This window comes from Bos javanicus, chromosome 16 (assembly GCF_032452875.1).
Source record: "Bos javanicus breed banteng chromosome 16, ARS-OSU_banteng_1.0, whole genome shotgun sequence".
NCBI lineage: Eukaryota > Metazoa > Chordata > Mammalia > Artiodactyla > Bovidae > Bos > Bos javanicus.
In genome coordinates, this window is record NC_083883.1 from 30,374,971 (window position 1) to 30,402,049 (window position 27,079).

Below are 27,079 nucleotides of genomic sequence, written 5' to 3' on the forward strand. Positions count from 1 at the left end.
GCCTGGCGGGTTACAGTCCATGGGGTCGCAAAAGAGTCGGACATGACTCAGCAACTAAACAACAACAACAGAAATAGGAGCTATAATGTTATTAGTCATTACAGCTACAGACCAATATGTAAGTGCAAATTTTCCCCTGTTCCCAAAGGATGCATTACTATCTTTAACAAGGATTAAATCCACTACTCATCTCTGCCTCTACGCCCCGACCCACAACCACCAGCACCACCACAGTTTTTATTGACTGGCATGATCATATGTACAAAATTCAATAGTAGAAAAGTTTTATTGTCTGCAAATCTTTCCTGGCCATTTTCATTATTTATTTCTTTATCATCACTGAAAATAATTTTGTCATACAGAAGAGTGTTTAAAAAAAAAATCCATGCCACATGCCAAATATGCTAGATATGCCACTGGTTCAGCTTTCTGACAAGATGGTTTCAAGAGGAGAAGAGAAGGTGAGGCTTTGGGAGAGGAGAACCAAGCCAAGATCACTAAGACCTGGACTGCCGGGCTAATGAACTCGGACTACGGTCTCCAGGGAAATGGGCAGAAACGACAGAGGAAATTAACAGAGCTTTGACTATCCCAAATGTAAGACTTCCAAGTATTAAGAGCAAAGCAACCCCCAAATGTAAGTAAAAGTCAAACTGGGAATAATATTTTACAGAATACATTATGATGGAAGGGTTAACACATTCTGTACATAAAGAACTCACAGAAATAGGTGAAAAAAACCTCTAAGATGCCAATAGATAACATGGCAACATAAACTCAACCAACACATAATGAAAAAAACAATATAAGATTTCCCCATTAAGTCAGTAAAAAACAGAAACATAATCAATACAAGTGCTTGTGAGGAGGAGTGCACAGTGGGAGGCTGCTGGAGACACCCAGCTGTATAGGACCTTGAGGGAAATCAGTTCACGAATATGTTTTAAAGGCCATAAAAATGTCTGAAGCTTTCATTAGTTATTCTACCTCTGGAAATCTACTTAAGGAAATACTCTAAAATATGGAAAAACTTACAAGCACAAAGATGTTAATTAAGCCATTGTTTATTTAACAATAGCATTGAAAATAACTCAAGATCTAACAATAGAGGAATGATTAAATAAATTAGGGGTACGTCCTTGGGATTCATCATTCCGTGTTGAACAATAACAGTTAGAAGGTAACATGGAAAATTTGGTATAGTGTTAAATGGTGGCAGGGGGGAAAGCAGAATAATCTATGAAGATTGTGCATAATTAAAAGGCCAGGAGGAAATACATGAATGTATATGAATAGTTATATTAATATGCATTTCTGCATAAAGTTTATATTGACTTCCATAAACCTATTTAAGCCTTTGTTCTGACTTCTTAGTTATTTATTATATTCTATTGTACTACATATAAGCTTGTAAGCATCCTCAAACCTCTTCGAATTAAGATGAAATACAGGGACTCACCTGTTGATCCAGTGGTTAAGAATCCACCTTGCCATTCAGGGAACACTGGTTTGATCCCTGGACAGGGAACTAAGATCCCATATACCTTGGGGTCTGGGCAGGGAACTAAGATCCCACATACCTTGGGGCAGCTAAGCTGCCCCCAAGGCAACCCCCAACTAAGACCTGATGCAGCTAAATAAATAAAATTTTAAAAAAGAAGATGGAATATAAATTAACCAGTTAATTAATAATCAACAAATCAATAGACTTAGTTAAAATTTTAGGGTTATGATGATAGTAGGGTTATAGGTTCTTTTACTTTATTCCTAAAATGTCTGTGATACAGTTAGTTGGCTTTTACAATTTTAAAAATGTACAGATCACAAGCAAGCTAAGTCGTGTCTGACTCTTTGCGACCCCATGGACTGCAGCCCTCCAGGCTTCCTCTGTCCATAGGATTCTCCAGGCAAGAATACTAGAGTGGGTTGCCACACCCTTCTCCAGGGGATCCTCTCAATTCAGGGATCAAACCCCCGTCTCACGTCTCCTGCATTGGCAGACAGGTTCTTTACCACTAGCACCACTTGGGAAGCCCAGATGTCTCTCTCTCACACACACACACACACGTGACATGCATACCCAGATCTCTCTCTCTCACACACACACACACACACGTGACATGCATACCCTGCTGTTCTGTCTCCTCCAGCACCTTCAGTGCTTCTCCTTGCATTTGATCCAAGAACACAGCCGCCTCCAAAATGCCCCTTCATCTGAGGGAGAAGCAGCCTTCCTTCCCCTCTGGGCAGGCTCCTCAAGGTCCAGACTGGACACTGTTCCCTGAATGGGGCCCCATGGAACTCTGGAAGCCCAGGAACATCAGAGGAGGATAACAGCTAGAATAACACAGTGAGTGGCCTTTCCAATACTCAGAACAGTAGTGAGGGACAGAGTTACGTGTGACTCCCTCCCACAGAGACGAGAGCAAGATGGTTCGAGCAGGACCGTGAGGGTCATTTTTGTACCCCTTGCTACAAACACGGTGCCCAATCAAGAGCTCAATAAATGCTGCTGCTGGTGGGTTCATTTCCCTGCTGGCCTTTGAACAAATATTTATAGAGTATCTGCCACATGCTGTGTCCGAGGCACAGCGGCTACAGCAGTGAACACAGCAAAGCCCCTCCCTTCCCAGTGGAAAAAGGCATAAATATATAAATGGTACATCATATAAATAAATACCGGGTACATCGGATGGCAGTGAGTGTTTTGAAGAAAGATAAAGGGAGGCAGAGGAAAGGGTGTGGCTCAGGGCAGGGGGAGGGCTTGCTATCTGGGCTGGGCGCTCAGGGAAGGCCTTCCTGCAGGAAGTGAGGAGCTGAGCCCTGCACACGGCCTGGTCCTGGCCAAGGTCAAGAGAGCAGCCCAGTTCAGGGGCCTGAGACACAGTGTGCTGGGCGGGATCAAAGGTCAGCAAGAGCTACAAGCGCCCGAATGGAACGAGCACAGGGGAGTGGGAAAAGAAAAACAGGCCCATTGGGGCAGCGCTCCTCAGGCTGCCTTGAGGATCTTGGCTTCTATTTGAGAGATATGGGAAGGCAGTGGGGGTTCTGGGAGAGGAGCATTGTGATCAGCTTTGGGTTTTAAAGATCTCATTCAGCCTGTGTGAAGACAGACCTGGGGAACAGAAAGCAGGGCAGAGAGATCAGTTTTGAGGTTGTGTGATTGTCCAGGTAAGAGAGGAAGATGGATTAAAAAACAAACACCCAACAGCTCTCTGCTTTGGACCATGACTGTTTTACCTCTGGGTGTGAGAGCATGACTCTTTCACATGCCCACTCCAGCCTGGAGGTGAGATCCCTGTTCACAGGAGATGCTTGCAAAGGCCTTGGGATCCTGACAACATGAAAACAGGAAGGAATTCTGGACCAGAGATAAGCACCTGTCTGTGTGCTGGTGAGGAGTGCTGCCCTGGGTGTGCCTCTGTGGGAGGTGAAAGGAATTTTAGGTTTGATGAAGGGGTGTAGATATCCCTGGTGACTCAGATGGTAAAGTGTCTGTCTACAATGCAGGAGACCCGGGTTCAAACCCTAGGTCGGGAAGATCTCCTGGAGAAGGAAATGGGAACCCACTCCAGTATTCTTGCCTAGAAAAATCCCATGGACGGAGGAGCCTGGTAGGCTACAGTCCATGGGGTCGCAAAGAGTCGGACACGACTGAGCGACTTCACTTTCACTTTGTAGATATCTCGCTCCAGACTGCAGCTCCTAATGAGAGGTGTGAACTCAGGCAGACAAACAGGAAGACGGTCTGGGGGACAGAGCTTGCATTTGGTTTCTGTCCCCCAATTCCAGTGATCAGAAATACCCACTACCCTCAGAACACTGGTCCTTCCTAACCAGAAACCTGCTTCTGACAAGTGGAGAACATGGAGAACGTGCTTTAAATTGTGCCAAGTGTATGGCAAGAATGTTTTTCTAGATATTCCTGTTTTTAAAAAGGGAAGCACTGGAGCAACTGTGAAAACACCTTCAGTCTTGCTGAGGAGTAGGGATGGCATGAAGAAGACCAACACAGAGACCTCGGCGGTCTAAACACAGTCACAGGAACTGTGACTCCAGCCAACTCCCAACCTGTAGCCAGAGTCTCAACTCTTACCTATCAAGGGATTCTTCTAAACTCTCAAGATGTATGGAAATTTTGATAGATCTTTGGTACCTATAGAGTACAGAATATAGCACAGCATAGATTGATACATAATGCACATCATATACATGAGATGTATGTCATATATTTCTACTTCTTGGCCTTTCGGCTTTTTTATCTATTTTTTTATCTATCTGCACAAAGTGGGAAATGCTACAAGCCTGTGTGCAATTTAAGTTTCTATATCTGGATTGTCCTGCAAACCCGCCAGAGTTGCAGGAAGCTCCCGCTTGTTCTGCCGAGATCGCTCTTCCAGATAGGCTCAGAGACCTGCTCTTTTATTGTTCTGTTTAATAATGCATAAAGATTAAGCACAAATTCACAAAGAGTGGTTTTACTTTTTCCCCTTCTTTGGCTCAGTCACTGCATAATTGGAGGACAGAGTCAGGACGTTTTATGGTTCACACATGCCTCAAGCTCACCCACATGCCACTCCACCTCAGCTGCCGCCCTCCAAAGTTGGCGTGACCAGGCCTACATCACAAGCATTTTCTGGGGGTGGGATTCCATGGTCTTCAAGGTTCTACAAAGGACTGGGGTGGATTCAGAAGTTCTTGTACCAAGTGTATGGCAAACCAGCAATAATAAATATACATTTTAAGTATTAGTTTAAAAATATCTAAAATCAACAGCCCCTCTTCAAACATCTTACTCATTCTTTACTGATCCTTTCCTTATATCCCCCACACTCTTTTCATTTCTCTAGAATCCCTACTTGCTTCCTTTTCATCATTACCTAACCACCAAGTCCTGCTCTGCTCCCCTGAAAGTCTTCAAAAAAAACCCTGCAGGGTTTGTTCCTTTTCATTCCTAGCAACCTGATGCAGCGTGCTCCCCTCAACTCCTGATAATTAACCGCTCCATATTCCTACTAGGTGGAAGGCCAACCCAGTTTCCTCCAAAATGAAGCAGGATGACAAAGCACCTCGGGAGACCTGCAGTTGACCTGCATGTGGGTTTTCTGTACTCCCCAAGCCCTGTATCAGAGGGGAAGGAGACTTATCCATCAGACCCTGCGTGTATTTCAAGACAAGAGGAAAAAAAGGAACCCTGCTCTCAGAAGGGAATACTCTGCTGTAACTGGTGTTTACCACGTTCCACTGGGTGCTGAGGAGGAAGTGGTTACTATAACCCCAAGGGGGAAATGCTCGCTTGAAACAGGAAAATGGAACTCTTACTACTTTCCACTAGCAGTGTGCAAGAAGCCCGCCACACTTGGAAATGCTTGCACAGCACTCTCCTCCAGAGCAGAGTGTCTAAGGCTCAGCCCCATTACCCTCAAAAAGCACAGATCAGGATCCAGATACAGGTCTGCTCTTTTCCAGAAACATCTCAGCATTGGAAAACTTCTCACTATCGCTTCCCTTATCTCTAAGCAGACAGATGGTCAGGAGCCCCTGGGCAGCTGGGGGGAGGACGAGGGGGAAGAAGGCTGGATGGTGGATTGGAAAGAATACTCAACTGAGCAAGGGTCGGACAACCGGGGCTCTGGGCCCAGCTTTGCCATTTACTAGCTGTGGAACCTTGGGCAAATTACTCAACCTTCCTGCTTCTCGGTTTCTACTTCCCCTATAAAACGGGGATATTATTAACTGCTCTGCTCACGTCTTTGGTTGTGAGAGTGATATGGAATAAGGCATAAAGGTGAAGGTTCTCAGGACACTCCAAAGTGCTATGCAAAGGCAGGCTTTTACCATCAACAAGAATCAAGACCTTACAAAGCTTTCTTGAGCGCTGAACTCTGTCTCCTCCAGTTTATCCCCTCAGCTACATTTCCACTTGAGTACTTCCCCAACTCATCCTTCTGAGCCTTGTTTATTATTACTGCCCACAGTTCTGCAGAATTTTCGTAGAATATTCTGTAAAGTCTGCCGAGAGGAATCTAAGCAAGACCAAACACAAGAAGTGGGGAGAAATAAACAAAACTACCTGACCCTGGGCTCCCACATCCTCTACAATCGATCCAAAGACAAAGACTTTACCCTCAAGGGCTAATTTGCCTGCCTGGAGGGTCAGAGTGGCCCCAGTTCTGAGTCATATTTTCCATTTATTAAAATGAACATCTGGCTGCTGCCTGATGCCTTTTGTGTACCGTCTTTTAACTCATGATTACCTGCCAGGCAATTTTGATGTGTAAAGCAATGCAGAAAGGAGAGTCACGGACACGCCCATGCTAATTCACGCCACTGTGCATGGCCTAACACAAAGTCAGCCATCTTGGCTTACCTGCAAATTCTAATGAAGCAGAAAAGTAGCCAGAACCAGCAAGTCCACACACTCATAAAGAAGAACTATGAATTAATTTAATCTAAGAACATTCCCCCTAATTCCATCCCCCCACACCCCAGATCTTGGGTCCCAGGAACCATCCTGCTATTTCATCTCAGTGGGAAGCAGGCCAATTAAGAGAAGTCTGAGCTCTAGGGCTCTCTCTACCCCTGTGTGACCTTGAACAGGCCACTCAACCTTCCAAAACCATGGCTTCCTCATCTGTGAAACAAGGATAATAACAAGACATGCCCTGCCTGGTTCCCAAGGTTATTGTGACAACTAAGTGAGAAAACAGATGTGAAAGTGCTTTGCAAACCACAAAACATCATCCAAATGCAAGGTATCTAGCAAAAGTGCCTGGAGAATAACCCCCAAGGCTGGAAGTGTTTCATTTAATCTATTAATGGACGGATATCCTACCTTGAAATTTAAAAAGAATTTAAGGTAGCTGCCCAGAGGGGTGCTGAAACAATTTCTAAAGAAGTTTATACAAGCAAGTTACAAGAACTATCTACTGCATTGGGTAGGCAGGCTTTGGGGATTCTTATTTTTTTTAATAGGAAAACTGTAGATCTTTTACTTTTCTTCTTTCACTCTGATTTCTGCTTTAGAGCCTCCAAAAGGACTAACATAAACATATCGTGTTGCCTTTTAGGCAGATCTATGAAGAGTAGCCGTCTTTCAATGTCCCTTCCCAGCCCCCAGATGGCCTGGAAGTCTAGGGCTCTTGGAAACCAGGTTTCCCAAAGATTTCCAGGCCAAAGGCATCCCCATCACCCTTCCAGGAGGGTGCTGCCCTCAGGGAGGGACAGCAGGAGTCTCTAGGACACACAAAGGCTTATTCTGCTCACAAGGGCTATTTACCAAGTCAGCCCTGCCCGTTTGCCAGGATCACGGTGAAAGAGCAGAGCTGGGACAGTCTCCTGAATGCACTGCCTGGCAGATTTACTCCTGTCTATTATTAGCACCCAGGCAAGACGCCACCTGGCTGGGGAGAGACCAGTGCATCCAGGTGGAGAAGGCAGGAAGAGGTGCATGTGCAGGAGAGAAGCACAGGGAGCTGTCTGAGGTTTGAGGGGGAGGGAGCAGGGGTTAAGGCAGTCTCTCCTTCCTCTTCAGTCCTCTAACTTCATTTGAATCTCACACAAGCCCAGCCCCAGGATCAGAAGGCCTGGAATTCAGACCCAGACTCACTCTGACTACTGCTCATGGTTGGGGAAGAGAGTTCCACCTGCCTTTTGGGTCTGGCTAGGGGTTCCCACAAGCAGCTGCCCACTCCTGAGCTCTGGGTTATGCCACAGGCTGCAAGACAGAGGAGACTGGAGAAACTGAGCGAGCGGGAAAGTTGATGAACGCTTCTTTCCATGGCAAAAATGCAACTCACTGCAGCCCAAATGGACATATGTTCCCAACACATAATAACTACCATTTTATTTGCTATGTCATTGAAATATAGTTGACTTACAATGTTTCAGGTGCACAGCAAAGTGATTCAGTTATACACACACACACGCACATATATATATATATATATATATATATATAATTTCCTTTTCACACTCTTTTCCATTATAAGTTATTACAAGATATTGATTATAATTCCATGAGCTATACAATAGGTCCTTGCTGTCTATTTTATATATAGTAGTGTGTATCTGGAGAAGGCACTGGCACCCCACTCCAGTTCTCCTGCCTGGAGAATCCCAGGGACGGGGGAGCCTGGTGGGCTGCCGTCTATGGGGTCACACAGAGTCGGACACGACTGAAGTGACTTAGCAGCAGCAGCAGCAGTGTGTATCTGCTAATCCCAAACTCCTAATTTATCCCCCTTACCCCTACTTCCACCCCACTTTTCAATGTGTATTAATTGCTCAGTCGTGTCCAACTCTTTACGACCCCGTGGACTATAGGCCACTAGACTCCTCTGTCCATAGAATTCTCCAGGTAAGAATACTGGAGTGGGTTTCCATTTCCTTCTCCAGGGGATCTTCCCAACTCAGGGATCGAACCTAGGTCTCCTTCATTGCAGGCAGATTTTTTTACCGTCTGTGACACCAGGGAAGCCTGTTTTCCCCTGGGGTAATCATAAATTTGTTTTCTATGTCTGTGAGTCTATTTCTGTTTTGTAAATAAGTTGCTTTGTATCATTCTTTTAGGTTCCGCAAACAACTACCATTTGAAGAGAACCTTCTACATAAATTATGCTCAGTCCTTCACAAAGTGGGGCATCATCCTTGTATTACTGACAAGAAAACAAGCTTGGAGAGGCCAAGTAAACTGCCCAGTAGAAGAAAGTATCTAACACTGACTAACAGGGACATAGCTGAAGGGGGAGATGACCAACTTCACTTCTCTACATCTTGTATTATCCCACCTGTATGGGTATTTCACTTATTTCACATGCTATATCAAGCTTGAACAGTTTGAAAAACATCAAACGAAGGAATTTTTTAAAAAAATATGCTGCTGGTCACTGGTAGGATTTGTATTCAAACAGATTTGTCCAATCCCATAATACGCTCTCTCTGGTCACACATTTGCACTTGTCCAAACCCAAACTAGGACATGGAAGCTAACGAAAATTATTTTTCTAACATTACTGGTATGAAAAGTTTTACAAAAGTTACTCAGTGACAAATTAGTTCTTAAACATGACAAAAAAACATCCTATGGAAAAGAAAACAAAATGACACAAAATGAAAACTGGCTGCCATGAGGGCATTGGAACCAAGGCTTCTAACTTAGTGTTTGAAAGACACCAGAGTCTGGCTCAGGAAAGAAGAAAAGAAAATCCCTGTGCAGCTGGCTGAGACCTCCTCTAGCATACTGCCCCTTGGGGAAAAGGCTGAGCCCATAAAGGAAATCAATTCACCTAGTCTAGTGGTTAGAAATACGATCTCTGGAGCCAGCCGTGTGAACTCCGGCTCTGCCATTCACTAGCTCTTCAGGTAAGCTGGTCTGTGCCTCATCCATCGCTTTATCTGTGAAAAGAGCTTGGGACACGGGGAGATAGCACTAGACACTCTCTAGGTGCTGTAGGAAAAAACAAGGCACGAGACACTGGTCACGTCCCAGGTCTCACGTGAGTCCTCGGCATGGGACTCCAAGTGCAGTCTCTTTGGCTTCGTGCAGGAAAAAACTTAAAGAGTGAGCCACAGTAAAGGGAAAACAGTCTTATTTAGTGAGATGCCCACTCCATAGAGACAGAATGGGCCACCACAGAAGGCAAGAGCTATAGCCCCAGGATAGTGGGTCCGGGCCTCTCAAAAGGCACTGGGAGAAACACATTCCATAGACGGAATCCTGTCTGTTCTGTCTTAAAAGGCCCCGATGTGTGGGGGTGGTAAGTTTTTATGGGCTGGGTAATTTCACAGGCTCATGAGTGGGAGGAATATTCTAGTGAGTCATTTAGTATATGCTAATATTTTATAGTGAGCGCACAATGAGGCTCAAGGTCCACTGGAAAGCGAATCTTCCACCATCTTGGGCCTAGGAGGTTCTAACCAGTTTTTGTGGTATCCTGTTCTTAATGCTTGTGTCATTCTTTTTAATCCTTGTGCCTTGCCCCCTTCCTTCCTGTCTCTTAGGTGTTCACTTGTATTATCATTACCGTCCCAGTCAGAGAGAAAAAGAGTGAATTATCTATTTCAAAAAGAGCAACATTGTGTTTTGGTCAGGTTTTCACATGGTCTTGACAACCCTACTCACAGTAGGCTTACTTTAGGCTGCTGTCAGGAAAGAGGTTTCCTGTGTGAAGAGGGAGGCCTCCCAGGAAGTGATGAGGAGTCGTCAATTAATACTCCCAGCAGGAGAAACAGGGGGCAGGCCCCGGGGTGGCTGCTGAGGGGCAGTCTTGGTGGAGGTGCTAATAATGGAGGAAGGAAGAATGGCGGCTGCCCAGCAGAAGGCATTGTCAAGACTTACAGAAGACTTTCGGACTCTGCGAGAGAAGAGGGTGGGACGACCCGAGAGAACAGCACTGAAACATATACATTACCATATGTAAAACAGATAATCAGTGCCAGTTTGATGCATGAAGCAGGGCACCCACAGCCAGTGCTCTGTGACAACCTGGAGGGATGGGGTGGGGAGGAATGTATGTAGGAGGGGAGTTCAGGAGGGAGGAGACACATGTATACCTATGGTTGATTGATACTGATATACGGCAAAAACCATCTTAATATTGTAAAGTAATTATCCTCCAATTAAAATAATTTTTTTTTTTTTTAAGTCTTAGGCTAGAGGAGATTGGGACTGACTTCCTCATAGATTGGTCCATGTATCCCAAAGAAACACATGCCTCTCTAAAACAGCACTCTCTGCCTCTCTATGTATCTGTCTCCTTGTTTTCTTCCATGGAGGAATAATGTCTATCAATATTTAGAATTTTAGAATATGTCACTTTAGCTCCATTTGTTAAAAAAAAAAAATAGAATGCATCAAAATTCCAAAGAAAACTGTCCCTTTCTAATGTTACTGCCTACCTCCCCTCTACCCTTCTCAGGCTTTCTTTTTTAAATCTCCAACCTGAAAATGAGTTGCCCTATTCTGTGCTCTTAAGAGTCTAGGGAGCTAATTTGGCAACCCCAAGCAAGTCATGTCACTTCTGAGCCTCAGTCCATAAAACAGACGAATTCACCACATAAACTAAAAAATAACAGCTGGCTCTGAAATTCCGTGGTCTTTGGATACTCTCAAAAAAGGCTCAATTGTGGTTACTGATCTGTGTTAATATTCTGCTTCCCTTTTAAAGTGGTTTTTAAGGGAGAAAGCAGATAAGAGAATGGAAATTTTCTACCTTATCAAAGTAACCCAAAGCATATATTTTAAACTGTATTTTGACAGTATGAAAGCAATTTTTCAAAAAACGCTTTAAAGTGTTTAGCACGATGAGTATAAGTGATTTTTATTTCTTTATAGTTTTCTAGATTTATCCAATTATCTACAACAGACGTATAACGTTTTACGTTACTAAGTGCCGGAGACAGGGTTAAGAAAGAATCTGTCTTAAGAAATCCCCCTCTTCACCAGCGTAAGTTGCTGTCACTTGGCGCAACAAGGCAGAAATCGGAGAATTAAAGTGATGCCAAACGTGGGACAAGGGGAAATGCGAAAAGTCCCCGCAAATCTGTTTTCCTATTGTTATGGACACCCTGGCCCCACGTCTGCGCTTCTAACCTACCTATAGAGACCACCTCCAAGCCTAAAACTGATCTCAGAAGCGCTGGTCAACTCCTCAGCCTCTCTAGATCCAGCAAAGGGGCAAAAATGTAACCCAGAAGCCAGAGGGCGGGGCCTCTAGGCCTCGGAACAACCACGTGAGCGCGGCTCCGCCCCTACCTTTTGGAGCCGCGGCACCAGAGGCCCCGGCAGAGCGCGAGGCGAGGCGGGGGAGGGCGGGGCCAGAGTGCAACTAGCTGCCCGAAACCGCGTGACCCCGAAAGAGCCCCCGGCTGCTGCAAATTTAATTCTCATTCCTTTGAGGTTTGAAAGGCAGCATCGAGGTTCTCAATCCCTTTTGGCCGCGAGGCGGAAGGCAGGAAATCCCGAAGGCAGCTGAGTACCGAGGAGGAACAGAAATTCGTCCTCTAAGGAGATAAGGCTGAATGTGTCAGGGTCCTTGTCTAAAAAAAGCGGGTGGACGAGAGTTCCTGGACAGTGACTTCACCGTGATCAACTGTACTAAGTTATCCACGATTTTTATTGAAAAGGAAAGCCAAGTCTCACCATTTGCGGAGGAAGCAAAAAGGAGGACCCAGGCTTTTCAGCTGAGTTGGGATGCAACTCAAACTAAAGAAAAGTTAGAGCAAGGGCACTAAGCCAGGAGTGCCCTGTTGTCCGGGATACATTTTAAAGTGTCTTCTCTCAGCACAGAGATTTATGCTGCCCTCTCGCCTCAAAGCCCACTGGACACAAGACAGCTAGCCTGTCCCTGCAATAAACAGGGAAGAATGTTCCACCTCATGCTGGGTAAATGCAAGACCATACTCCACCCCACCGCACACACATACCTTGTGGATAAGCTAGGTCTGTGTGAGTGTTTCTTCATAAGCTGAGAGAAAGTCCCCACATAGGAAATGGTCAGCCTGTGAGGTGACGTCATTGTGCCCGAGGGCGCCTTTGAGAGGCACTGTCCTCTGAAACCAAAATTCACCAGGGATGGCCAAATTATTAGTGCCACTTCTGGTGGCCTTTCAGCTGAGCACCTTGGTCAGAAAATTAACCATCTGCTTCCTTTTACCAAGTCAGACCGTGTGGTCTTGAGAGAAGATGGAACACCAGGTGGTGGGCTCTTGGCACCTTTCTTCCCAGCCTGTGGATCCTGTCTAGACCAGCTCTTCTGCTCTTGAGGGGTCTTACTTCACGTACCATCAGGTCGACCAGCAGGTTTACTATTGTAGAATAGTGAACTTCCTCATCTTTACAATGGGGCAGAGAAGGAAAGGGAAAGAATTCATGTGTTGGGTGTGCACTCTGTGCCTGGCACTGTGCAAGAGGGACTGTGTCTGTTCCCTCAGTCTTATCAGCCACTGTGGCAAGGGCACAGAGTGGGTAAGTGCAGAAATTTTGATAAATCCAGAGTCGAGGTCTAACCCAGGTCTGCTAGATGTCAGCTTGCCTTCCTTCAATTGCCTGGAACACCTACATCAAGGCAGAAGATTTGATTTAAAAATTAGTCTTTTATTTTAAAACCCAATTTGCATATCTTTGCATTGTACAGATTTGGATCTGTGCTTACCCCTTCCCACCTGCAATGACATTTACATGCCTCAACCTGAGTGCTGAAGAAGGGAGTGAGTGCAGGTCTACTGGCAGCCCTGCAGGACACAGCTCTCCTGGACAATACTGTACCTCCCCCTTCAAAACAAACACTCGCACTCCTGCATCTGTCTTGAGAGGCCCAAGCTGGGAGTTCCAGATACTGCTTAGAAAGTTTATAGGCTAACTGACACCATTAAATAAAAAGACAGTGGCAGAGGTATCTAGAAAGAGTGGAGCCGCCATAGAGGTGGGTCACCCAAAGGGCTGAAGGATTCCTCAGCCTCCTGAAGGATCCCAGTCACCTTTCACCTCGATTACTCAAAGGAGCACCACCAGCTTGAGGCCTGGTGGACAACTGCAACATTTTTATCCTTGGCTGCACAACATCACCTGGGAGCTTTACAACCACTGTTGCCTGGGTCCCCCTCCCAGAGATGCTGACTTACTCGGTTTGGACTGTGGTTTGGTATCAGGATTGGTTAATGCTCCCACATTTCCAATGTGCAGCCTGGGGAAGAACTTTGGGGCTAGTGTTTGGTCATAGTGGCCCCAAAGAGCTGAGAAAATGGAAGTAACATTCATGAAGCAAGCCATTCAGGGTTCTTGAGGACTTCTGCTGACCGACAGTGAAGGTGTCCAGCATTTGGCCCACTGTGTGACCTAGGCCAAGCCACTTCATGGTTCTGAGCCTTAGTTTCCTGGTCTGTAAAATGGGAGTGATAATAATACCTCCCTCACGGGACTGTGTTAAGAACTAGCTGTACTAGGACACTGCCTGGCATAAGGTCTTTGGTAGGTGACACCTGTGACTGTTAACAAACCACCTGGGATTAACTCGCGGTTGGCATGAAGAAAAGGGATGTGGTGGGCAGACAAAAGGGGCCCTCTTGAGTGAGTGAGAGTCATACTTCTTTGGGGAGGAGCCCCATGAAACCGAAAGTGGCGTGGGAGACAGGCAGGACAACCTTGCAAGTCTCCAGGACACGTCCCACTCTGGTTGCCCATGTGGAGTCCCCGTTTCACTTCCAAGCTCAGCTTTAAAGGGAGGTGGCAACTTAGGAAGAGAGTCCAAAAGCATCTGGCTACAGCTGTACCTCCCAAAGTGGGTGGTCATCAGACTGGATTATGTCACCCTAGGTTATGTCACCCACGCACGGCAGCTCTGCCCAGGACAGGTGTGTCCGCCTCCTCCTTCTTCCCTCCTACTTTAGGCTATGATGCCATGATGCTCTGAGGAAAGCCAGGTCCCAGGGGGCGGCCAAACCACTGCAACCTGGCCCCTGTTCTGTACAAATGTGTGCACAGCTGGGTGGAGGAGACAGAGCTTGGCAATCTGTGTCAGGTGTCCCAAGGCAGAGACAAGGGGGAATCCCAACTCTGGAACAACAGTTGCCAATTCATGCTCTGAGCAGCCCAGCATAAAAGATCCTGCTTCCAACATAATTATTTCTCCTTTCCTCTCCTCTCCCTCCTCCTCATCCGCAGAGTTGATGGGGCTTTTTGCATATATTATATCCTATGATGTTCCAAACAGCCGTGGGAGGCAAGAGATGCAGGGACTAAATTACCCCCACTCACTGATAAGAAAGTAGCAGCTCAGCAGATCCCATGATTTGCTCAAGTTCACAGAACTTATCGGGGGCAGAGCCAGGACTTGAATCCATGTCTGTGTACTGAGAACCCATTTCTCTCTGCCATGCTATGTCCCCTTGCCCCTACCCATTTCAACAGCCCTCCCACTTGTGCAGTATAAGTCAATTGGGAAATGGTGGGGAGAGGAGGGTGAGGAGAGGTAGCTGGTTTGATTTTCAATTCTGAAATTGTAAGTTTAAGCAACACATCATTCCCTCTCTCCTATCTTCATCTGAGATATGGCAAGGCTACCAATGCAAAGATTAAAGGAGGACTAAAAAACCAACCTCCAAGCCCCTTACAAGGTCTATGCCCCCAGAACAGAGCTTTAATCTTACCAAACTTCATTTTAAAAAATTAAGGAAATGAGAGACTTCCCGAGCTGTCCAGTGGTTAAGACTCTGCACTTCCAATGCAGGGGGCACAGATTCAATCCCTGGTTGGGAAACTAAGAGCATGCCATGCAGCACGGTCAAAAAAAAAAAAAAAAAAAAAGAACAAAAAAACTAAGGAAATGAGGATAGTGCAAGGTATTTTGCAAAGAGATTTTATTAGTTGCTGGCCCAAAGCAGGAAATGTTAAGTTCCAGCTGCAGAAGGCACAGATATCCTGCTAATTCCCCAAGGCATGCTCTGTATTGACAAACCATCTGGCTTTCCGGGTCTAAGGGAAATGTCCAATACAAAGAGCAAATGAATTTAAACTAGTGGAAAAATAGCTCCTGTACAGCACCCAAGTCTCATCAATGGGACTCTCACCCTTAGCATCAAGGATGGACGTTGGGCTATTAGGAACAAAATCAAGGGGGAAGAAATGGAACCAGCACAAGCATTAGCAGCAGGAAATGAGGAAAACAGCAGACTCGCCCCCAAAGAACTCAGGGCAGGAGAAATTTCTGCTCCTCTGTTACCAGCTCCTCTCCAACCCGCCCTCCTGGCACGAGGCTTCCAGGAGATGCGCACCAGCCAGGGAGCCAATCTTTCTTGAAACCCTGTCTGGAATGCCTACATTTGTATTCACAGAGTCTGTCAGTGATGGGGCAAGAGTGGGAAAAAGGTAGCATCTTTTTTTTCTTAAACCAAAAAGGGAGACCCATAGGTATAGTCCACACAAACCTGAAATCATACTTGGCCTAGAACTGGAGTCTCTAAGAGCCCTTCTCCTGGGGCCAAATGTTCTTTCCACAATGGAAAGAAGCCGGTGTAAGCCCCTGGGAGGGCCAGTACAGGGCTGCAAATGAACACATTCGGGGGTATCATCTGCTGTTCAGGGAGAATCCAGAAAGAAGGCAGTCATTCACATCCTCAGAGAAGAAAAACAAGGCACAGGGGCCGAAACCACTTGTCCAGAAGGATACACAGGTGGGTTCAGAGGCCATGAGCTGGCCCCTCCATCCTGGCATCTGCCTCCTGCCCTCTGCCGCTCATGCCCACGGGTCAGCATTCCCAGGGCAAGAGAATACAGAACTCAGAATCAGACTGATTCCTGGTCCATCAAAACCAAGGTGAGGTTCCCACGTACCATGAGGAAACAGTCTTCTACAGGAACAACAGAGTGGCCTCTCTATACTCAGATATATTGATGATGTTCCCCAAACTTGACGTGTTCTCTTATCACCCACAGGATAGCTTACTCTCCTAAGAGTGCAGCCTGCCAAAGTGCAACTCCTGAGCAGCTTAGTATTCAGTACACCTGGTACAGCAGTACAGACACCCCAGCTGTTCCCCAGCCCTGCTCCTCAGTCCTGGGATACTCACTCACTCACCATTTCCCGGTCCCGCCACATTCTCTCAACTTTCTTGGCTGTTGGATCGTGTGACATGGAATCCGTCTTCCCTCCCTTGTTCAGGCACTGATGTCCAGCTCACCACTGAAGACGCGGCTCCACAGTCACCACGTCCAGGGAGCCTTCGGGGATGGCTGTGGGCTGGAGGTTTCCCAGTATGCCCCACAGCCCTGCCCTGCCGCTCCCAGGCTCCTGATCTGATTGGACCTGAGATCAGCTACATCTCCAGTTCCTCCAGGGCCTCGCTCAGCTGGAATGTTTAGCATGTAACAGGTGTTTAGTTCAGTGTTTATAAAATGAACTAATGAAAAGTCCAAACACACTGTAGAGGGGGAAAAAAATCCCCAGACCTGGGGAAGTGAAGTGGCTTCTTCTGGGTGCCAGAAGGGCAGGGGACTGACGGGCAGTCTTTAGGAAGAGACTTTTCGTGAGCAGGTAAACGTAGAGCAACATGGGAGCTGATGACAGCTCTGTGGAAGCTGTGCAAAGAGTCGGGGGAGGATAAAGATATCCACCCCTGATGAACAGGACCAGCTGCCACTGGAAAGCAAAGAGCTCCTCCAGCATGGTAGATAAGGCTCCTGCCCACAGGGAACTTCAGAAGAACCCACGGGAAAGCCATGTGGGCTAGCAGGCTTTTGAACCGGTTTTGTCTGCTGTATTGAGGCAGCGGAGGTAGGTGAGCAGGGGGGCAGGTCACAGAAGCATCTGCCCTTAGACAAGCAGTGAGGCTCCAGTGGCTGGAGAATCTCTCTAATTCTTTAGCCACCCACTGGATCTAATTTCACCTCTGGTCATGCTTGGTACTGATGGAAAAAGAGGTTATGTTTAGTTACTAACAGACATGGAAAAATTCCCTCAGCTTCACAGGGATAGCATTACTGGACTCAGGTCCTCGCCAGCATTTTGCAGTCCAGAGCTGGGGATCCACCTTGGGTTTTGGGATAAGTGAAGAGTGAAAGTGTTAGTCACTCAGTCTTCTCTGACTCTTCATGACCCCATGGACTGTAGCTCACCAGGTTCCTCAGTCCATTGCAAGAATACTGGAGTTGGGAGCCATTTTGTTTTCCAGGGAATCTTCCCAACCCAGAGATTGAATCCATCCTGGTCCCCTGCATTCCAGGCAGATTCTTTACCATCTGAACCACCAAAGAAGCCCCAGGCTTTGGGAAAAATGGGAGAAATTTTAAAAGATCAGCCCATTCAAGTTTTCTTACACCCAGCCCTTCCCCAGCCTCTGAGAGAGCCCAGTCTCCTCCAGCCTGAGCTGTGAGCGCCCTTCACCCAATACAGACCAACCCAGTGTTAAACATCCCTCTTGCTTACCTATGATTTCTTTCTGAAATACAGTATTAACTATGTACAATGTTGGAAAAGGGCACTCAAAGGGTTTGGGTGTACATCCAGTCTTCCTAAGGGCTGTTCTGTATGGCAAGTACAAACTGGCCTCTGTACCCAGGGGGTCGCTTGTGGCTGGTTTATGGTGATGGCAGGGGCTGAAGCAGAGCAGAGGTGCAGAAGGACACGTGGGGAGAAGGTGCTGGTCGGCAGGATCCGACTGTGTAACAACAAACGCCCCCGGAGGGCTCGCCGGACTGGATGCACCCAGGGAGCGCTGTGGCCCTGCACCAACTCCTGCCTCACTGATGCGGCTCAAGTCATCTGCTGCCTTGCATTTCTAGTTCTACAGTCAGTGAGCAAGAAGGAATACCTTAAAAAGGAATCTTCCTATAAGGAATCTTCCTGTAGCGTAATTTACACGTGGACTGAAATAAGTTCAGGGTGGAGCAACGTAAACTCTGGTTAAGAGAAGGCAGAAACAGTGCAGAGGAAGAGGAAACAGGAATGCCGCCAAATAGACCATGAGATACAGGACCATAAATTATCTGCGAAGAGAGCTCTTTCGCAGTCAAGAGTCTACAGCTCCCATGCTGCGATGGAAACAAAAACCTCACCCACTGCCCACACCGATCTGCCAAAAGTGGGCTGAAAAAGGGGTCATGTGAGGGTATCAGCTGCCATTTGCCGTGGCCTGTGTCCCTCTCAGCTCCCTGGTTTTTGTTCTCCAGCTCAGGGGTCAGCCCAGGAAACAGCTTCCTGGACTGAAAAAGAACGTGAGTGAGCTCTGACACAAAGCCTGCTCCTGAACTTGACGACGACGTGAAGCCAGTGAAACCGACGAGATCCCTGAAGTCTTGCCCTGGCAGCTCCCCTCACCCAGAGACTGGTGCCTCCCGTGGCTCGGCCTGGAGTAGACACAGCGAGCAGAGGCCAGAGGAGACCTGCACAGCTCTGGGATCGCTCCTCAGTTTCCAGGTCCCTTTACACATGGCCCTCAGTGAGGCAATGGAGGCTGAGCTCAAAAGACACTATCCCCCCACCTCTTGAGGAGCTCACCAGCTCCTCTGGGCATCTAGGGAGAGGGAAGAGCTGCTCCCAATAACAAGGACCAGTCAAGGGTCTGCAACCAGACCAGGCTGCAACAACCACCTCCCCCACCCTTTTTTCTAAACAAGAAACAGGAGAAAGCACCAATCTCCATAAATTTCCCTGAGGATAAGGAAAAGTGGAGGCTTATACACTAACCCGCCCCAAATCCAAAGCAAGGAAAAAACAAACTGGACTTAACCCATTAAATGGTAGCACCGATTCTGAGTCCCTCTGAAATGACAAATCGGACTAGTGGTATCACTGTGAAGAAGATCCTTACAGCCCTGAGGTCTCAGAAAAGAAGTGTAAGTGCGTTAGTCACTCAGTCTTGTCTGACGTCTGACTCTTTGTGACCTCCATGGACTGCAGTCCACCAGGCACCTCTGCCCATGGGATTCTCCAGGCAAGAATACTGGAGTGGGTTTGCCATTTCCTTCTCCAGGAGATCTTCCCGACCCAAGTATGGAACCTGAGTCTCCTACATTGCACACAAATTCTTTACCGTCTGAGCCACCAGGGAAAGAAAAGAAGAGCTCTCCCTTAATCAGTCCTACAGGGGACAGGTGCTGTGCTGTGCAGAGCTGCTCCTGGAGACCCAGCATGCAAATCCCTGGCACTGCAGGATGGTCCCATCTGTTTAGGATCTCCCGTAAGAGAAAGAGAAGAGCCATCCCATCCTGCTACATCTGGCATTACACGAAGGCCACGAGGAGAAAGGAGGAAGGGAAGTCTTGTCACCAAAGCAACCCTGATGGCAGAGACGCTGCTGATGCTAACGGGGACCATCGCCATGAGCAGACGGCTCAGCCACCAGACGGATATCAGAGCTAGTACAACATTCCCATGAGTGGAAGCAGCCTGTCCAGTGCAGGACAGAGCTTTTATGCTAGAGCTTTCTCCTCTGCCTTCTACCTGGCTCCTGGAACCCCCCACCAACAACCCTTGCATCCTCCTCTCTGCCCAAGCCGCAAACTGTCCATGGAGACTGGTATGATGCATTGGTCAAACCAAAGACAGACACCCTTAGTGAGGGTGGGGGTGAGGGTGGTGGTCTGGAAAGAATGATCGGAACTCCTGTTCCCATCACCAATCCATCTGTCCCCACCAGCAACACACAAGCCCTCCCAGCTTGACTGACCTTCAGATTCCACGCCACTAGCTGGGGAGGGGTTGAATTTGTTCTCTGACCTCCTCAGAGTATTTAGTGACTTTTCATCAAAACAGCTCTCTCCAAGGAGAGTTGTTTAGCTTTATGAAAATACCTAAAGCCACTGGGATATGTTTTCTTGCCAAGACATCTGACAACTGGCCTATTTTTAAAGTCCCAACTAATAATCTTCGAGAAGTGCTCTACACACAGACAAGGAGGCAACGACCAAAAAAGTAACAAGACCAATATCAGGTTTTTGGTTTTTAATCCGGCCAGAATCTACCCATCCAAATAATATTTCTTCAAAGTGTTCTCCTTAGGAGGCCCTGCCCTCATTCCACTGGTGCTGTGTTTGTTCAGAACACTTTTGGAAAGCCTGGTTGTAGCAGAGCCTTTGTTTTGCATACAGTCCAGCATATTATTAGTAAGCCCTGAACTAGCCGCCACTGCGGTAAGCTCTGCACTTTAGGCCCCGAGGCCAAACAGGTAAGTAAAACAAGGCCTGTCCTATCGAAGTGCACACTACCTGGTAGAAAAGGGAGGAGAAAGGGAACAAAGATTTTTTGGAGACTGTATACCATAAGCCAGGTTCTGTGCTAACAACTTCTGATACATTGCCTTTAATACACACACCAGAAAGAAAAAAAAAAGAAAAGTCTTCTTAAATGCAAAGACTGAGACTGAACGAGGTTCAGTGATTTAGCCAATGTCACACAACCCAGGAATTGCAGAACTGGTGCTGGCCCCAGGCTGTCAGGCTCCCAGCTAGGACTTCCCACCCCTGCAGCACCCGGCAGTATATAGGCCATCCTAATACATGAGGCTTCCCAGGTGGCACTAGGGGTAAAGAACTAACCTGCCAGTGCATGTAGACATAAGAGACGCAGGTTCAATCCCTGGATCAGGAAGATCGCCTAGACTAAGAAATGGCAGCACGCCCTAGTACCCTTGCCTGGAAAATTCCACGGACAGAGGAGCCTTGTGGGCTACGGTCCATGGGGCCGCACAGAGTCGGACATGACTGAGTATGTGTGCACTAGAAAGTAAAGGAGGTGTGGATGCATTTTGATATATGGCAAAACCAATACAATATTGTAAAGTTATAAAATAAAAAAGAAAGTAAAGGAGGCGAAGTGGGATGGGGCAAGTCGGGAGAGACTGCTCAGAGCAGGGAAACTTGATCTGGGCACCCAGGACCTGAGGGAGGAGCTTGTTGTGTATGTCTCCTCTTGCATCAGGAGCTGGCCTCACATGTATCTACTGTTTACCCTTTCATAAAGGGTCTTAGACAAGTCAGGTGGGCAGGAAGAGTTTTTCCACATATAAAATAGGATGTGTTGTTGTTTAGTCGCTAAGTCACGTCTGACTCTTTGCAACTCCATGGACTGTAGTCCACCAGGTTCCTCTGTCCATGGGATTTCTCAGGCAATAATACTGGAGAGGGTTGCCATTTCCTTTTCCAGGGGATCTTCCTGACCCAGGGATGGAGCCCAAGTCTCCTGCACTGCAGGCAGATTCTTTACCACTGAGCCAGGACGTTTATCTCCTAACTATTTACGTAAATATAGACAGACAGACTTCCAAACACATCCAGATGTGTCTCACTCACTCACACAGAGTACTGTCCATAGGATAGTACTTGTCAACCTCACAAGGAGGCAAGGAAAGCAGGCCTTCATCCCAACACATCAAAACTAGTATCTTACAATAGCCAAAAGGTGGAAACCACCCAAGTGTCCATCAATGGATGAATGCATGAATGAAATGTATTCTACACGTACAAGGGAATATTATTCAGCCCTAAACAGGAAGAGAATTCTGAAACGTGGAAGAACCTTGAAGACATTATGCTAAGTGAAATAAGCCGGTCACAAAAAGACAAATACTAAATGACTCCACTGACGTGAGGCGGTCCAATTCACAGAGACAGGAAGTCGAATGGTGGTTGCCAGGGGCTAGGAGGGAGGATGGGGAGTTAGTATTTAATGGGTACAGAGTTTGAGTTTGGGAAGAAGAAAAAGTTCTGAATACGGGTGGTTCTGGCATTGGTTACACAGCAATGTGAATGTAGTTAATGCCACAGAAATGCGTACTTTAAAACAGTTAAGATGGTAAATTTTATGCTGAAGAGGATGTGGAGAAAAGACAACCCTCCTACACTTTTGGTGGGAATGTAAACTGATGTAGTCACTCTGAAAAACAGTATGGAGGTGCCTCAAAAAACTAAAAATAGAGTTATCAGATGATCTAGCAATCCCACTCCTGGGCCTATATCCAGGGAAAACTCTAAATCAAAAAGATACATGCACACCAATGTTCATAGCAGCACTATTTTCAATAGCCAAGGCATGGAAGCAACCTGAATGTCTACTGACAGATGAACGGATAAAGGTGTGGTGCGTATATACAGTGGACTATTACTCAGCCATAAAAAGAATGAAACAATGCCATTTGCAGCAACATGGATGGGCCTGGAGATTATCATAATAAGTGAAGTCAGAGAAAGACAAATATATGGTATCACGTAAACATGGAACCTAAAATGTGACACAAGTGGACAAAATACAAGTATTCACCAAACAGAAACAGACTTATAGACATGGAAAACAAATTCATGGTTACCACAGGGGAAAGGCCGTGGGGGAGGGATAAATTAGGAGTCTGAGATTAACAGATACAAACTATTATATATAGACTAGAAACCAACGAGGACCGACTGTATAGTACAGGGAACTATATTCAATTTCTTACAACAACCCATAATAAAAAGACTATATAATGTGTGTATATGTATCTATATATAGTATACAACTATATAGCTATTTATACAGTTATAAACTGTTCATAAGATCAGTTTCTTCTATTCTCTTCCCAACCTCAGGCCATAAGGCTTCCAGTAACAGCAGCGAGAGACTGGTGGTGGCCAAATGTGACTGTACAGTCATCAGACAGTCTAAAATCAGCCCCAGAAAAATCCCCCAAATATATATAAATGCCTTAGCCCAAGCCTGAATCAACAGGAGGAAAGGGAGGGCCTAAAATTAGCAAGACATACACCCCTTCCCAATTTGCAAAGCAGTACTTTGGCTTGTATATTTGGCCCAATAGAGAGCACAGCAAATAATTTCAACACAGGAACAATGAAAAGAGACTTCTGGTATTAAGACTGATGTGTTAAGGAAAACTTTGTTCTCTGACCAAGTTCAACTTTCCCTAATAAATAATAATGCCGTAATGCCCAGCAGCCTGCCCTGTCACCGCAGCAGCTGTGTGCTCTGCTTCCAAATGGTCCTGTGTTGCTTCCATCTCTCCCCACCGAGTCTTTGGATATGATGGGTTCAATTTTAAATGACCCCCAAACGAAAAATAAACACGGAAGGGCTCTGGGAGAAACACTAGGTTGTACCAGCTCTAATTCTGAAGGCAGGTTTCAGTGGGTCCCAGGAGGCCTAACCAGGACCCACCCAAGTCCAGAGCGGGTACTCTGTCCTGGGCTCCCAGGTACCCGCTGGAGCCCAAATGGGTGACCTATGATGGGCCAAGAGTAAAACATAACCACTCTGGAAAAACAAGGATAAAAGTCCTGGGAGGGAATCAGTATTTATCAAGAGCCTCCTATGTGCAAGGGGCTAGGCCTTTATTCTTCATGAGCCGTCACAGCCCTGTAATTGTCCAGTTTAATGAAAGGGAAGAAATTCTGCAGTCTGCCCAAGGAGCAGAGCTAGAACTCAATTCCAAGTCATCTGACTCCAGGGTTTACACTCTTTCCATTACGCTCAGCTGCCTTTCAGAATGACTTTTATTTTTTTTTAAATCTCACTTGACTGGCTGCTCTGCTTTCCCAAGTTTTCTGTAGGCCCCAACCCAGTCCAACTTTCCATTTGGGTAAAAAGAACATCATCCCAGCTGCTGTGTCCCAAGTCACATGAAATGGCGGGAAGAGATTTTATAAACACAAGTCCAAAAGCCTCTTTAAATAAATAGGAAAGTGGAAATTATTTTTAAAGGGGTAAGCTTCTAAAGAAAGCACCTCCTCCCTGGGATTCTGGGGCTGATCTTCAGCCTACCCCCCCAGAGGCTGAACTTGGCCTCCAGAGAGCCTGGGGGTCTGGGCCATGGTGGCTAATTCTGAGCCACCACTGTAAGGAAAAGTCACATCACACCAGCACCTAGCTTATTCCCCAAAAAAGAGCGGGAGGGCATGTCGCATTCTAGAGACAGCCTTCACCTGCAAAACTGTTAATGCCCAGAATATAAATACTCAGGTTTGAGGAAGGTGCCAACTTCTTAAAAAATGGAAAGAAAGAAAGAAAAAGACCAGCACACCAAGTGACACTACTCTGTAGAGATAATTTTGCCAATGCAAATGCTGTCTCTCATTTCTCCTTCTCTTCTCCTCACACGTACCAACAATCAGCAGACAATATACTCTCAGTATCTGGCCCTAAGTCCATGGCTTTAGTCTCCTGACCCTGGAACTGCTTCAGACCCGAGTAGAACAGAGCTCACTGGTCACGGTACAAACCAGGCATTTCGATCCAGTCTGCTTCTTTAATCTGGGGACCAAAGAGCCCTTCAAGGCAACTGTTCCAATAAATCCTCCAGTCAACTGCTAGGAGCAGACAGTGCAGAGCCTTACTTTCCAGAAGCTGAACTCAAGTTCCTATTGGGGACGGGGAGGCCCAGGAGCCCAAGAGCAGAAGAGCACTGAAGACACTGAGCTAGGAATGCCTCAGGCTTCTCAATGAAGTCAGGCCCCTCCGTCACCCTCTTCCTCCTCTCCTGCCTCTTCCTCACTGGTCTAAACCAAACCATCAAGCAATGCTGAGAATCTCTTCACACAAAGAGATCAGGGAAACCCTTGTCTAAGAGTTACGGTTTTAGAATTTAATTTCTAGACTTTAGCACCACTTCCAGTGTGGGTCTAGAGACCACCGCCTGCTGCGTGGCCAAACTTTTCATTGTGACCCTTTTGGGGCAATCAAATTTACAGCATGCCCCAATACATCCCTCACATACACACACACACAAACTAGAAAACAGACGTTTCGCAAAACATACTTACCATTGCTTGTGTGATGCTTTTCTGACGTCTCTATTCGACTCTATTCATTAAAACATGTTGGTTGCACCCATCTATGCTGACCCCCATGGAGGTCATGCTCTGTAGTTCTAAAACCACTGTGGTTCATAGGAGGCAGGCCTCACATTCTGACACCATGGGTCGGATGGAAGATCTACATCAGGGGGCTCATCTGTACCTTATTCCTCTTTCCTGGATAACTCCAATTTTCCCACAAAGCCTCACGCCAGTGCTTTTAAGAGAATTCAAGTTATCCAAGGGCCCCAGTCACGGGGGATATCCCAGCACACATTGCTGACTATCCTTGTCTTCTGGGGCAGCCCCAAAGAACTCCACTACGTGTTCACAGAACCGTTGCTAGTAACCTTTAAGACAGCACAGAGAATGGGAGAAGGGTCAGAGGACTAAAGACAGGTCAATATTTGCCTACCGTTCTGCCAAACTGGATTCTGGAAGCTTCCGACTGGCAAACATAGGGCTGGTTTATAGAACAAGTGAGTTGTAAGCATTTACAGAGAAAAGTAGACATCACTACCAGTCTAGTGGGTTCAGCAAGAAAAAAAATCTCAGCAAACCACTCTCATGTCTTCTTTGGATGCAGGCTACAAAATCAGGAAGAATGCTACAGAGAATGAGTTTATATCTCATTAAGTTGCATGAAAAAACAGAGAAATAAAATCTGTACTAGACAGTGAGTAATTAGTTCTGAAGCTGTTTGAATTACATCCCGGGGGCTACTGACAGCAGAAATTTAACCCCAAGGAATGCTTCTGTTAAGGCCCCAGAGGGTTCCTCCCTAAGTCGAATCCTAGGCAAGCTTTTCTAATTTTTATTTATTTACTTATTATTTATTTTTGGCTGTGTCGGGTGTTCACTGCTGCACACCGACTTTCTCCAGTTGCAGCAAGCCGGGGCTACTATTCATTGCAGGGCACTGGCTCCAGGTGCTTGGACTCAGTAGTTGTGGCACACGGGCTTAGTTGCTCTGCGACATGTGGAATCCTCCCAGACCAGGTATCAAACCCATGTCCCTTGAAGGGGCAGCAGGTTCTTAACAACTGGGCCACCAGGGAAGTCCGAGGCAACCTGTTGATCAATGACTTCTTTAACTGGTAAATACAGCAGGACTAACTGGTCTGGAGCAGCCTCAATCATAATCGATAAATGAATGAACTGGCCACATACATTGCACTTGGCAGTTTTATCAAGTACTTTTACATATTTTATCTCATTTGAGCCACCCCCACCCCCAAGTGAGGGAGCCTGGGATCATGACGTTAATTTTGCAGTTTAAGAAGCTCAGACTCAGCCACCAGGGTTTCTCCACCTCTGCCACATTCACTGCTCAGATGGAGTAATTCGTGGCTTTGCTGTGCGCTGCAGGATGTCGCGCAGCATCCCTGACCTCTACCCACACAATAGCAGTGGCACCTCCTCCCTTCAAGTTGTGATAGACAAAAATACCTGTAGGTCTTCTTACCCTCTCAAAAAGCTGGGATGGATAGTGAGTATGATAAAACACAGAAATCGGGAGTCAGAATTATCTTGAGCAAACTGCTAGGCCAAAACCAATAATAAAAGAAAATGGAGGTTCTACATTTTGGTGTTGAAGATACTCCCTATATAGTGAGGTGGGTGCTGGTTTCACAGTGGTTATATATGGTGGACCCGGGGGCGGGGGCCAAGTGTGTGAATAGCAGCACAGGTGTTTCCCCACTCCCACCCTCCACGGCCCCAGCACTGCCCTATGGTCCTCTCTCCCCTCCCCACCCACTGCAGCAGACCCCGAGATACTACAGAGCGCACACCGCCCCTGAACAT

At 46.6% G+C, this 27,079-nt stretch overlaps 1 protein-coding gene across 2 annotated transcripts in view; it reads right to left on the reverse strand.

Moving 5' to 3' along the window:
- The window catches only part of ITPKB (inositol-trisphosphate 3-kinase B), a 103,086-nt gene that overhangs the window by 36,617 nt on the left and 39,390 nt on the right, over positions 1 to 27,079 (reverse strand). The window contains exon 2 of one of the 2 annotated variants that reach the window (XM_061382408.1): positions 5,196 to 13,057. The exons of the other annotated variant lie outside the window; for it this stretch is intronic. Within the exon in view, the coding sequence (XP_061238392.1) occupies positions 13,019 to 13,057 (39 nt within the window). The 3' untranslated portion in view covers positions 5,196 to 13,018. Of the gene's footprint in view, positions 1 to 5,195; positions 13,058 to 27,079 lie in introns of those variants that run through there. 2 annotated transcript variants of the gene reach the window in all.